Source organism: Balaenoptera borealis (genome assembly GCF_965194805.1).
Source record: "Balaenoptera borealis genome assembly, chromosome: 3".
NCBI classification, from domain to species: domain Eukaryota; kingdom Metazoa; phylum Chordata; class Mammalia; order Artiodactyla; family Balaenopteridae; genus Balaenoptera; species Balaenoptera borealis.
In genome coordinates, this window is record NC_138866.1 from 85926445 (window position 1) to 85940772 (window position 14328).

Genomic DNA, 14328 nt, shown 5'->3' on the forward strand with positions numbered 1-14328 from the left:
TACCTCCAATACATGTGCTGAATCCACCACTATTACTGTTACCACCACCCTTGTCTAAATCATAATTTTTTCTTGCCTGGGCTACTACAGTAACCCCTAACTGGTTTCCCACTGCTGCTCTTGCCTCCCTATTGTCAGTTTGCCACAGAGCATGCACTGTGGTCCTTTTAAAATCTTAATCAGCTCACTCACTTCTCAGCTTAAAACCCTTTAAGCAAATCAGTGACTTGATCTGGGTCCTGCTGACTGCCCCTGTTTCCACCTGGCTTATCATGTTCCAGCTAACCTCTCCCACCTCTGGGCTTTTCATTTGTTTCTTCTGCCTGGAATGCACTTCCTTCCACTGACTCATTTCTGTCCTTCAGGCCTCAGAGGGCCCATCTCCCAGTTACCCTCCTGTGACCCAGTTATTTTCTTCATTGAATTCATCACAATCTGTGATTATCTTCCCCCTCCTTTTTTTTTTTCTTTTTGGTTTCTCTTCTCTCTATTAGAATGTAAGATCTATGATGCATCTTTTCCAACTTGGTCACCCATGTGTGTGTCCCTTGCCTAGAGCCTTGCACAGTACGTGCCACATAATGGGTGTTCAATAATTATTTGGTGAATGAGTGACTCATATAGTAGTTAAACTTGGATTATAACTTAAATCTTCTAATTTATATTCCAGTATTCATTATGCCACTTCAAATAAAAATGCAGAGAGAAGAAAAAATACTGATACCCAAGTCCCCCCCTCACTCTGCCAAAAATAAAAAACAAAAAACAGGGTACTGTATATATGTGTATGTGTCTGTACACCCACATATTCAGTTCGTTTCTACCTTAAACATCATTTGAGGGCTTCAACATAAATGAAATGACACTTGCCTTTAAGATGAACAAAAGGATACAGGAAAATAAACAACTAACTACAAGTCAACTATTGTGAGTGTTATAAGCAAGTGTGATTGAAGCATAAAGAATCAGTTAACCCCCAAGAGGGAAAGCAACATATTTTTAAGAGCCACCAATAATATGTTAGTGAGACCTGACCCTTCCAGGGCTTGCTAATAAGCTAATGGTCCTGTTCTGCTCTTTCCAGCTGGTGTTTTTTAACATCCCCTTGATGGTTTACCTGTGTTGGAGCTTGCTACAGCGGTGCTTTGGTCACAGCTTCAGGTCTCATCTCCATCAAGGAAAATACTTGAAAATCATACCTGTTCACCTACTTATGTTACTGCTGTACATCTGGCAGATTTATTCCTGCTACTTTCTTCATATGACATATGGTACTCTAGCTTTATTATTCTCCCCTTTGCGGACCTGGTTGACACTGGTGACGCCTGTTCTCATTCGTTGTGTGTGGACACTGAACCCTGCCGAGCTTGGAACCTTCATAGTGCAGTTAAAAAGCCACCTGAGCTCCTGAAGGCCATGTCTCATCATCCACCTGTGTAGCCCAGGCCTCTGCCCCAGCAGCAGGCGGAAGGCCAATATTGGCGGGCAAGCCTTGGACGTTCCTTGGACGCCTGGGAGTTGAGGGGATTACCCACTACTGATTCCTGCAGAATGGACTGCAGAAAATTCTCTAAACAATGCCATGATTCCTTCCTTCCCCAAGAAGGCAAAGGGTGGATTTACTTTTGTGAAGAGAAAGCCCTAATCTAGGAGATCCACAGGCCAGGAGCTGGTGGATATGGGAGTATCTGTGGCCCACCCAGTGTGTTTTTTACGTTACCTCATGTAAAGTACCTAGCACAGTGTCTGGAACTCAGCAGCCTATAAGGGCGCCACGTTAGGGGCAGGGAACCAGTGCACACTTGGGCCTGGCCCTGACTACCCTTGGTTAGTTCCCAGTCCTCTTTTCCAGCAGGGTTATGGGCTGTCTGCTTCCTCAGTCGGGGGTGTTTTCGAGTAATCAAATATCAATAAATGAATGATCAATAAGAAATAACTCGGTCTGGGACTGGCCTGTGTCGCCGGGGCGGGGCGGGGCGGGAGGAGGTGTAGCCGCGCTTCGGAGCGCGGAAGGAGGCGCGGCTGGGCTTCTGGGCAGGGGCGGAGCGGGGCGGGTTGTTGCCGGAAGCGAACCCGCGGCCCGGAAGTGGGGCGGTCACGGCAGTACGGCTCCCGCAGCGGCTTAGTCAGCGAACTCCCTGCGTCCTGCTGAGATGGCGAGCGCAGCTGCACCTGCAGCCGCAGGCTCTACCCTGCCTCCGCCTTTGGAGCAGCTCCGGCACCTGGCAGGGGAGCTGCGGTTCCTCCTTCCTGGAGTGCGGGGTGAGCTGACGTACTGGGGACGGGCGACGGCCGGGGTGGGCTTGGGTGGGAAGGGGCGAGGCCGTGGCGGCGGCGGGGTCCGGGCGGAGGAGGTGGGGTCCGGGCGGAGGAGGTGGGGTCTGGAGGTGGCTCCGCTTACCTGTGCTCTTTCTTTTGCGGCTGCCCGGCCCGCACGCCGCGCCCACTAGTCGGCGAAGCCCGGGAGACCACCAAGGAGTTTGATCGGGAAACCTTTTGGAGGAGACTCCGTGAGTGCCTCTCCTGTTGCAGGCTGCCATCTCTCATCTCTTGCAGCGTCCCTACCCCTTTCCTTCCTGCTTTCCCCCGCCCCATCCTGTCTGTGCGGATACCTCGCCTTACCCATCCTCGGCACCTCTGAGACTGAGATAGAAAACACTGATTTTGGGTTGTTTTTTTGAGACGTCTCTGCCGGCAAGGGTGGAGAGGGAACGCATTATCTTCAAAGTCCATGCAGCCGCTGGAGCCTTATCGTTTTGGCACTAACATATTGGCTCCCGCCTCCTCCTCTGTCACCCCCCAGGTGAGGCAGCTATGGCAGTGTCAAGGGCAGCCACGACTCTGACCGAAGTCTTCTCTCGACTTCCACTGCCGTCACCACAGGTGGGCTTCACTTTCCTACAGTTCTTGTGATGCCTCGTTTTATTCCTTAGGAATCCTCTCATTTTCTTTCCACGTTTTACACTCAAAGCTGGGGATTTAATTTCCTCATCTGTCAAGTAAGATGGTGGTTCTCACATTACAGGATTGTTCTGAAGATCAAATTGCCAAATGCAGTAGCTGTCATGGGGTGGGCAGCTCTTCTAAATATTGGTTCATTCTGAAGTTCATCCTGGTTATTTCCCTTCTGATAATTTTTTTTAAAAAGCACTTGCTATTTGCTAGGTGTTTTCACATACATGATCCCCATCTGACAGATGAGTAAGCAGGCTCAGACGCTCAGGTTAAGGTGGGTAAGTAGTGGAGCTAGGATTTAAATTAAGTTCTATCTAATGTCTAAGCTACACCTTTTTTGTTATACTACATAATACTCTTCTATATTGAATTATCTTTTATATTAGTAATAATGTAGACAGTAGAAAATTCAAAAGATATCAAAGTTAAATGTGATAAAAAGTTTATATCTCCTGTCCCTTGTTCCTTGTGTATTATTCCATATATATGCTATGCATATACACACTTATGTATATATACCTGCTTCTTTTTACACAAATGATAGGATACCATAAACACTTTTCTGGAACTTTTTAAAAAAACTAACAACATAGCTTGCAAATTGATTTTTGGGAGCACATATAAAGTTGCTCAGTTCTTTGTAATGGCAGCATGGTATTTAACAGAGTGGATATAACCATAATTTATTTAACCAGTACTGTGCGGACATTTAAGTTGTTTCCAGTTTGTAACTATTATAAACAGTGCTGTGGTAGATTGCCTAATACAGTCTTTGTGCATATCTATATATCGGTAAAAATTCCCAGAAGTGGAATTGCTAGAACAAAGAATTTGTGCCTTATTATAAAACTTTATTATAAAATACTTGAAAGTAAATATTGTTGGCTGTGGCCAGGTATGCTCTATGCTCAGTTTTTCTAGAGCTAGGTATACTTAATTTGGGAGTAAGTTTGTTTTAAAATGGTGTATTCATTGCCTTATTTTATTTTCATAGTCAATACTTTCATTCTCTTTCTCAATTATGTATCTAGATGTTTTGAAATGAAAAAATCTTCTCTTGCTGCACCTACAGTAATAAACTCTCTCCACTTACATACCTCAGAGATCGGAGATGAGGAAACGAGAGAATTGTATGAAAGTACTTTAAAAGTTTGTTGAAGAAAGTCAATCTTTATTTCAAAGGGAGTAGTAATGTTACCTTATTTTTCTTATGTGCTGACTCCTTCCTTCCAAATACACTTAGGACTTGTGGCTAAAATTCACAGCTAGTAAGATACCATGAGGAGCAAGAATAGAACTATTTTTCTGGATATGCTCAGGACAGTGGATTTTTACTCATTGATGAAAAATTAGAATATGGTTTTATTTGAATTATATATATTTGAATCACAATTGCTTTCTTAGGAGCTCAGCACATTAGTTCTATTAAAGAATGTTTGGGGGTTTTTTTGTTTTGTTTTATTTTTATTCCAGTTCTTATGGCCTGGTATTTTTATGAAATTATATGTTTGAATGTTGAAACAATGTCAAATTGGCATAAAAGTTTCTAAGTGCTCTCAGTCATTGTACTTATCCATCCCAGACTGGTAACAGACCACTTATGGACTGGCACCAATCTGTGGACCACATTTTGCAGAATGCTGGCTTAGAATTGAGCAGAGAAGTGAGGAAGAGAAGGTAAGGGAAAGTCAGTGACTGCCTCGAAGGAAAATAGTCAACATTGAGCATTGTAGAGTCCTTGCTAATTACCTTTAGATATATTGAGATTCTGTTAGAAAGAGACAGAGACAGACACAGAGGCAGAGAGACAGACAACTGGTTAATGGTCTAAGATAGAGTTGGCAAACTTTTTCTGTAAAGGGCCAGATAGTAAACATTTTAGGCTTTGCAGACCAACTACTCAACTCTGCCCCTGTAGTGTGAACACAACTGTAGACAATATGTAAATGCAAGAGTGTGGCTGTTGGGACTTCCCTGGTGGCTCAGTCGTTAAGAATCCGCCTGCCAATGCAGGAGACACGGGTTCGAGCCCTGGTCCGGGAAGATCCCACATGCCATGGAGCAACTAAGCCCATGCGCCACAACTACTGAGCCTGCGCTCTAGAGCCAGCGAGGCACAACTACTGAAGCCCGTGTGCCACAACTACTGAAGCCTGCGTACCTAGAGCCCGTGCTCCGCAACAAGAGAAGCCACCGCAATGAGAAGCCCACTCACCACAACGAAGAGTAGCCCCCGCTCGCCACAACTAGAGAAAACGCGCGTGCAGCAACGAAGACCCAACATAGCCACAAAAAAAAAAAAAAAAAAAAGTGTGGCTGTGTCCCAGTAACACTTTATTTACAAAACCTGGCATTGGGCCTGATTGGGCCCTTGGGCCCTAGTTTGCCATCTCCTGGTCTAAGATATGGTGAATACCTCAAAACAGGTCACAAATATCTTGGGATATAGAGTATCAGGACTAAGTTTTTCCTGCTGTTTCCTGCTTCATGTCTTAACCAGTTGTCTGCTCAGTATCTGGTATCCAGCTAACTCCTCAATGGTATGTTATGAGAATAGCACAGGGCCTAACTCAGAATAGGACTTCAGAAAATGTTTGATGATGCTGTACAGATGTCTGCTCTCTTCCACAGTAGATGGGTTGACCACATTGATCTAATCCATTTCCTTTTTCCTTCTGAAATTGGCTTATCACCTCATAGGAAACCCAGAAGTTCTCTGAACAAGTCCATGCTGCCATCAAGGCAATTATTGCAGTATACTATTCGCTTCCCAAGGATCAGGGTAAGCCACTCCATACACATAAGTGTTCAGTTTATGGGATAGGTCTTTGCTACTATGACAGCTTCTGTCCTGAAACTTTTACCTTTTCCTCATTTTGAGCATGTAATGTAACTTTCTCCCATAAAGTGCAGTCAAAGGTAGTTATGTAATATATGTGACCTCCATAAGTAAGCCTTTGTGCCAAGGTTCAGATGCTGTGTTCCCATCTCCCCTGCCTTGCCTGACTCTTTTTTTTTTTTTTAATAAATTTATTTTATTTATTTATTTTTGGCTGCATTGGGTCTTCGTTGCTGAGCACGGGCTTTCTTTACCTGCAGCGAGCGGGGCCCACTCTTCGTTGCGGTTCGCGGGCTTCTCATTGCGGTGGCTTCTCCTGTTGTGAAGCACAGGCTCTAGGCATGCGGGCTTCAGTAGTTGTGGCTCGCGGGTTCTAGAGCGTAGGCTCAGCAGTTGTGGCACACGGGCTTAGTTGCTCCGTGGCATGTGGGACCTTCCTGGACCAGGGCTTGAACCTGTGTCCCCTGCACTGGCAGGCGGATTCTTAACCACTGCACCACCAGGGAAGCCCTTGCCTGACTCTTAAGGTTTTTAATTCTCCCTGGCTCCTCCGTCTCTCTAACATTATAACTGCCACAGATGCTGGTTGGATATCAGCCCCATCCCCAGGCCCAGGCAGTCCCCAGGCTCCTCCACCCATATTACATCACATGCTGTTTCTGAGCTCCCTTATAGGTTAAGTGGCCTCCAGCCCTGCTTGTATATTCATGCCTTGATTATAATCATGCTATAATTATAAATGAGTACATGTCTCATGGATCTTCAGGGCTACTCATGTGGTTTAAACTTGAAGTGTTTTATCCACAGTTGTCAAGAAGCCACTGGTTTTTTTAAATTTATTTTTGGCTGCATTGGGTCTTCGTTGCTGCACACGGGCTTTCTCTAGTTGTGGTGCACGTGCTTCCCACTGCGGTGGCCTCTCATTGCGGAGCATGGGCTCTAGGTGCGTGGGCTTCAGTAGTTGTGGCACGTGGGCTCTGTAGTTGTGGCTCGCTTGTTCTAGAGCACAGGCTTAGCAGTTGTGGCACACGGGCTTAGTTGCTATGCGGCATGTGGGATCGTCCCAGACCAGGGATCGAACCTGTGTCCCCTGCATTGGCAGGCGGATTCTTAACCACTGCGCCACCAGGGAAGTCCCAAGAAGCCACTGTTTTTTGTTGTGTTTTTCTTTTTTAATTTAATTATTTATTTTTTGGGCTGTGTTGGGTCTTCGTTTCTGTGCGAGGGCTTCCTCTAGCTGTGGCAAGTGGGGGCCACTCTTCATCGCGGTGCACGGGCCTCTCACTGTCTTGAGAGGCGCGGGCCTCTCTTGTGGCGGAGCACAGGCTCCAGACGCGCAGGCTCAGCAGTTGTGGCTCACAGGCCTAGTTGCTCCGCGGCATGTGGGATCTTCCCAGACCAGGGCTCGAACCCGTGTCCCCTGCATTGGCAGGTGGATTCTTAACCACTGCGCCACCAGGGAAGGCCCGAAGCCACTGTTTTTAATGAATGAATACATGCTGTCATGGAAAGATTTTGTTCCAGATCTCTTTTGGAAAATACCACTAAGGAATGGCGGGAGGAGCAAGAAAATGACATGGGGATATAAATAAGACCTGAGTTTTGTGTTGGCACTCCAGTTAAGCATGTGGGTGCACATTACCTCAAATTCTGTAGGGCTTAGACTCTCAGGAAAGCAGATGGTGACTTCTGGAAAGACGACCAGGCTGCTTAGTCTTTGTGTTTGGCTACAGGAATCACCCTGCGAAAGCTGGTACGGAGTGCCACTCTGGACATCGTGGATGGCATGGCTCAGCTTGTGGAAGTGCTTTACATCACTCCAACTCAGAGGTAGTGATGCCACAGTTGGGGTTATCGGTTAATGGGGTTCCTTGCTTCTGGGAGGGGGAAAAAACTCATTTTAACAGCAAAGTTACTGATAACTGAGAATAATGACCAGCAGGAAGGACCTTTTAGGAAACAGGAACCTAGGTTATTGATACATCCTTATTGATTCCTTTCCGTAGCCCGGAGAACCTTATTTCCTACAACAGTGTCTGGGAGGCGTGCCAGCAGGTGCCTCGGATCCCAAGAGGTGGGTGAGAGAGTGCGAAGTGGACATTGACTCTGCTGGCCAAAGAAGACAGACCTCTCGTATCTAGCTGCCAGTTTTGTAGTATATATGTATTTTTACTTATATAAAGAGCTTAGTGAAGTAGATCTGGTTTATCACCAACATGAAAAGATAGGTATTAATACTTTTTGCCAGTCTTTTTAGTTCTCATAACTTCTAAATTCAATCACTCTCTGGCTGTGGCTCTCTTGTTGAAAGATGTGGTTTTCTCTTCTGGTCCTGCCCCAGGGGCAGTATTTTGAGGACACTGAAGCAATTATGAGGTAGAGCCTGCTGGGCCAAAAGCTGTGGTCATCCAAGAGGACCATGATGAGAAACATCATATGACCATTTTATTTCTTCCTGTGGTGAATGACAAAAAGCTTTTCAGTCCCCATCTGGGTACCCAGAGGATGTATGTGAGAAGAATTTTACATTAAACTCCTGCCCTTGTTGACTGTCCTTGGCACTCCCTTCAAATGGGGACATTGTTGCTTTTTTCAGACTTAAGAGAATTGTTGAGTTTCTCCTCTAATTGTAGTACTTCCAATTCTTCACTCATAGATAACAAAGCTGCAGCCCTTTCAGTGCTGACAAAGAGTGTGGATCTTGTGAAGGACGCACATGAGGAAATGGAGCAGGTGAGGGGACCTCTGTCTTTGATGGTCATCAGAAGGCAACTCTGTGTCTAGTAGATGAGGATCGGTTATAAAGAGAGAAGATGTGCTGAGCGTCAACCAAATAGGTCCCATCCTCACTCCTGTCCTCCATCTCCTATCTCCCACCCCATGCTGGTGTGTGATTTAGTACCACTCCCCTCTGTTCCATTGCTGCACTAGGAGAGTCAGAAGAGGGTTTATGAAGTGATTCAACTCTGTAGCCATTAGGGAAGTAGCTGACTAAAGTTTGGGGACAACTCAGACATGATGCTGAAAGTACAACACCTTTTTATTTTTTTGGCATTCACATGTATCATGGTGTGTCTTAGGCTGTGGAAGAATGTGACCCTTACTATGGCCTCTTGAGTGACATTGAGGAGGACAACTCTGACAACCATGGTGATGAGGAGGATATATTGGGATGTCCAAGCAATCAGGACTCATATTGGTCAGAGGAAGATCAGGAGCTCATAATCCCATGCCTTGCACTGGTGAGAGCATCCAAAGCCTGCCTGAAGAAAATCCGGCTCTCAGTGGCAGAGAATGGGAAGAAGGATCAGGTGGCCCAGCTGGATGACATTGTGGACATTTCTGATGAGATCAGCCCTAGGTAAGCGTGATCTCCACTCAAAACATCTGAGCAGCAGCATTCTGATCTCAACCTGTGCTGTCAACCCAAGGTTTTTCCCCACCTTTTTATTTTGAAAATTTTCAAACCTACAGGAAGGTTGAAAAAGTATTGGCAGTGAGTACCTATACCTCCATCTAGATTCACCTACTGTTCACAATTTTTTCTGTATTGGTTTATTTCTCTATAATTAGAGGTAGCTTTTAAAAAATTGAAGTAGATGTGCCATTTTTATCCCTGAACCATTTGAGAGTAAGTTTGCAGACATTAATGACATTTCACCTCTAAATATTTCAGCGTGTATCTCCTAAGAACAAACATTTCTTACTCTTATTCTTAGTATTACGTTTAAGAAATTTACATCGACTATGATAATGTTATCTAATATTCAGATTTCCCCAGTTGTCTCTACAATGTCTTTTATAGCTTTTTTTTTTTAAATTCAGGGTTCCATCAAGCTGTCATACCACATTTGGTTGTCTTCTCTTTGGTGTCTTGCAACTAGAACAGTCCCTGTCCTTTTTAGCTTCTTTTGACATTGACTATTTTTTTTTAATTTATTTTTTTGACATTGACTTTTTTAAAGAATCCAGGTCAGTTGCCTTGTAGAATATCCAACAATCTGGATTTATGTGATTGTTTTCTCATAATTATATTCAAGTTAAACACTTTTTGGCAAGAATATCACATAGTTGAGTGTTTTGTGCTTTTCATTGCATCATATCATATCGGGAGGCACATGGTGTTAGTTTGTCCCATTATTGGTGGTATAGTAATAACTTGATTGCTTGGTTAAAGTGGTGCCCACTTTAGTGGCATTCAGGGATGAACCCTGCCTGTGTTAGTTATTTATGGTTTCAGGTCCTCACATTTTTAACTGAATTAATCATGTCCCATCCTACTGGTCAAGGGAGGTTTTCCCCCCAGCTTCCTAGTGAAACAGGGTATGTATGTATTCTGTAAATACCAGTTGAATTGGTTATTTATTGGTTGCCCAATTTAAGGAACCGATATGCATTTCTGGGAGTCATTTTTTCACTAGTCACATCCTTAGTTGTGTACTGGACACCACCTAGCTGAGCTTTGTTCCTTCTTTGTTAATGGTTATTTTTGCTTTCTCCCCTTAAGTGTGGATGATTTGGCTCTGAGCATATACCCACCTGTGTGCCATCTGACTGTGCGAATCAACGTAAGTACCGGCTTTGAGGGAATAGCTACAGACCTAATTGGTAGAATTTCAGTAATCACTAGTATTTCCTTTAAGCTATAGGGAACATGTTTATTTGTTACACTTGGATGCAAGTACAACAGTAATGTCACGATGTGTTCGTGCTTGATCTTTATCAAGCTGAATTTGAATTCTAATAGCCACGAGCTCTGGTAGTACTCTCTTCCATAACCACTTGGGTAATCATTTAGAAAAACCCAAAGACCTTGGAAAATCCTGCTTTGAAAAGAAAGTCTTAATTACTACAGTGCCTTAGGATTCTTTCAACCTGAAGTCACAAGTTTTTAATTTCCTATATAGGCCAAAATAGGTGTTTCAGAAACATACTCTGTTTTAATATCAACACATTGTGTGATTTAACCACAAGGATTAAGCTCTTTATAAAATTCTGATTTTATTGTATTCTTTCAAGTCCTGGGTCCTATGTTAGAGTTCTATTCTCTTATTTTTATAAACTTCAAGTTCTTATGTCTCATTTTATTGGAAAGAGAAGTAAAACTGCCAGTGGCTTATATTTTACCATCAGATATATCAATCCTAATAATATTTGGTAAATTAGGTAGTGGAAATTAGAGTGATCAAATGTATCTCCACAATGGACTCCACCTTGGAGTTCAATAGGATCCTTTTGGGCATTAACTTTTTTTTTTCCACATACTTTTTTAAAAGTTGACTTCGTAAGAAATAAACATCTTTAGCAATATGCCTTGTCAGTTACCCCAAATAAAATTTTAAGGAATGCACAGTGTATTGGTAACATACATACATCCTCATGTTATCTTGTTATTGGTATTCCTAAAATTCTGTAAGTAAATTAAAAAAAAAAAAAAAATCTAGGGGCTTCCCTGGTGGCGCAGTGGTTAAGAATCCCCAATGCAGGGGACATGGGTTCGAGCCCTGGACCGGGAAGATCCCACATGCCGCGGAGCAACTAAGCCCATGCGCCACAACTACTGAGCCTGTGCTCTAGAGCCCATGAGCCACAACTACTGAAGCCCGCATGCCACAACTACTGAAGCCCTCACACCTAGAGCCCATGCTCCACAACAAGAGAAACCAATGCAATGAGAAGCCTGCGCACCACAATGAAGAGTAGCCCCCGCTCACCGCAACTAAAGAAAGCCCGCGCAGCAAGGAAGACCCAATGCAGCCAAAAAAAAAAAAAATCCAGTTTGTTTCTGCTATATATATCCTGAGCTATCAGCAGTTGGGACAAATTCAGGTTATATTCTTCCTTTTTCTGTTTTCTTTAATTAAAAAAATATTTTAAATATAGAAAAACTTATAAAGATGTTATAGCAACAGTATTAATAAGATTTTGCTAAATAGAGAAGAATCCATGATCCCACCACCCTAATCTAATCAACATTTTTGTTTTTCACTGTTTTCTCCAATGGTCTTTTTATTACTTGAGTATTAAATAATAATACTTAATGACTTTTTAAAATGACTTTTTATTACTTGAGTATTAAAATATTTTAGCTCTCCTTCCCCCCCCCACCCCCTATTTTTTCCCTCCTTTCCTTTTTATGGTAGGGCTCAGGGTGAGTAACTTCTCTTTTTTTTCTAGTGTGCAAAACTTGTATCCGTTTTAAAGAAGGCACTTGAAATTACAAAGTGAGTATGAAGACTTATCCCCAAATAGCTTTTTGAGAATAAACCTATACAGCCATTCTCAACTCCCAAACCCCCATTTCGAGGAGTAGAAGCTGAGTGTAGTGTTTTCTTTCAACTTTACTTGTGGAGCAGCTGAATTTCTGCAGAGAAACTTGCCTTTTCTTACTGTAATTTTCCCTGTGCTCCCTTTTGAGGGTAGGTTTTTCCTTGACAGTATAATAAATTTAACTTCTCTTTTTCCCATTCCATTCGCAGAGCAAGTCATGTGACCCCACAGCCAGAAGATAGTTGGATCCCTTTACTTATTAATGCTGTTGATCATTGCATGAACAGAATCAAGGAGCTCACTCAGCATGAAGTTGAATCATGAATTTTCAGGCTCATTTGTACCCTCCTCTCTCCCTTTCTTACTGTCGCAGCCAAGCTCTGATGTCTGCTTTTAGAATGGGGCTAGGATACTTTCTGGACCGAAAGGGAGGTCCTATCTATACTTATCAAGAGACACTATTACCAAAGTTTGTTGATTAGGCCAAACTGGCAATTATTTATAAACCATATGAGTATGATATGTTTTTCTGTGCCAGATATAAAAGATAATTGTATGAGCTTTTATTCTTGAGTTGCCTCTCAGAGATTCCTGGGGAAGCTGCCTTATTCCCTATTTGCAATCAAGTGTGTCGTTTCATTGCTAAAGATGTTGATAGTCTCAATAAAATGCTAACCTGCTAGTGGTTAAATGAGTACCTTTCCAAAGTGTCTTTTCTACCAGAAATATGTGGGTTGAGACTAACAACATTGCTTTTGTTTAGGTTTCTAGGTCTAAAGATCTGATTCTGATCAGAAATATATTTAGAAGAAAAAGACTTGACTTTTTTTTAGAGCAGATGTCTCCAGAACCCCTCTTAGTACTTGCGCATGTTATAGAATATAATTATTCTTACCAGAAAGTTCTTCTGAATATTATTCCAGTTTACTCCATGCCTCTGTTGGTATTGAGCTTGTGAAAATTAATAAAGGGAAACCTTCTTTAAAATGGAGTTGAGAGGCCAGAAGGGGCAGGGGCGGGGCGGCTCTCATGCAGTACCACTCTAGGTCAGGAAGGACTGTCAGTTACGGACAGGAATGATGTACACTGCCTCTCCTAGGGGAAACTGACTACCCCAGCTACTAAGCCAGTGAGAACCCCTCATCCCCCTGAACTCTTGCTTTCCTCCATGGAATTTTGTTCAGAACAACTCCCGGCTTCCTCCTTTTTCCTCTGTTTGTGGGACTTGCCTATGGCTTTTACTATAGCCTGTTTGACCCGAATTGCAGTTCTTTGTTATTCCTGAATAAACCCATCTTGCTGGTAAAATAACTGGCTGTTTTATTTTTTAGGTTAACAAGCTCAGTTGTTAGGTTTGTTCACCTTATCGAACAGGGTTGTTTTCCTTATACATACTTGTATTGTTGTTCTCTATTTTGTATTACGTATCCCCAAATGTAAGTACAAAATTTTTACAAATCAAAAAATTTTAAATGTATAAGAGAGTTTACATAATATTAAGGGCCTCTTCAGTTAATCCTTTTGCTAAACCATCGCCAGTTAATTAATATTTTTGCATCAGTCTGGAAGATCACATCTTGGAAAGCAAGGTAAACCTGGAAGGTCATATCTTAGAAAGCAAGGTATACAGTGATGTAAATTCTGGTGACCTGACTTAGGCCTTAATGTATGTACTACAGGTCTCCACACTTCTATTGCTGGTCCTTTGTCTTGTATAGATGTACTTCATCACATCTGCCCTTCTGATGTCCCCATGGTCTCTTTAGGTATAATCAGCAACAGTAGCTGTCCTTTTTTTTAATTCCCACCACCCCTTCTTTGTTATCTTCACTAGTTTGTTGTATTTTTTAGATTCCACATATAAGTGATATCATACAGTATTTATAGTTCTCTGACTTATTTCTCTTAGCATAGTACCCTCCAAGTCCAGCAGCCATTCTTTTGAGAGACTGGTGTGTACTTGGGGTCGAAATTCCTTGAGTCAAGAGTTTTTTATTTTATTTTTTTAAGAGTTTTAATTTACTTTTATAAAGTGCCATTCTGTACTTCTAAAAAGTGTTACAAGGAAAAGGAACTAAAATCAAACAGAGTATCAAAGCAACAAAATGTAAGTAAACCAAAAATCTTGTAACTGTACAAAAGGAGTCCAGTTCTTTTATCTTTCTTTATAGGTCCTATTTTCTTTTTTTTTTTTTTAATAGGTCCTATTTTCTTTATACTTAATAATTGTGTATTTCTCTACTGGACCAAATTTATGTTATTAA

The 14328-nt window shown here is 42.5% G+C and overlaps 2 protein-coding genes across 10 annotated transcripts in view; both read left to right on the plus strand.

The window, feature by feature from the left end:
* Positions 1-1936, plus strand: part of TMEM62 (transmembrane protein 62) — a 45710-nt gene extending 43774 nt beyond the window's left edge. For all 7 annotated transcript variants that reach the window (XM_082388769.1, XM_082388768.1, XM_082388773.1 and 4 more), the window contains one exon: positions 1085-1936. In XM_082388769.1, coding sequence (XP_082244895.1) covers positions 1085-1411 — 327 coding nt within the window. In that variant the 3' untranslated portion in view covers positions 1412-1936. The remainder of the gene's footprint in view (positions 1-1084) is intronic.
* A 130-nt stretch (positions 1937-2066) lies between these two features.
* On the plus strand, positions 2067-13375 carry CCNDBP1 (cyclin D1 binding protein 1). Of its 3 annotated transcripts, XM_082388835.1 has the most exons (11): positions 2069-2262; positions 2451-2510; positions 2804-2883; positions 5656-5737; positions 7528-7624; positions 7801-7868; positions 8451-8527; positions 8875-9155; positions 10302-10362; positions 11972-12018; positions 12274-13375. In XM_082388835.1, the coding sequence occupies exons 1-11, from the start codon at positions 2154-2156 to the stop codon at positions 12386-12388; spliced, it is 1077 nt and encodes a 358-aa protein (XP_082244961.1). In that variant the 5' UTR covers positions 2069-2153; the 3' UTR covers positions 12389-13375. The 3 variants fall into 3 exon arrangements, with proteins under 3 accessions (XP_082244962.1, XP_082244963.1, XP_082244961.1); XM_082388836.1 differs by lacking the exon at positions 11972-12018 and having other exon boundaries at positions 2067-2262; XM_082388837.1 differs by lacking the exons at positions 2804-2883; positions 5656-5737 and having other exon boundaries at positions 2068-2262.
* The last annotated feature ends 953 nt before the right edge of the window (positions 13376-14328 follow it).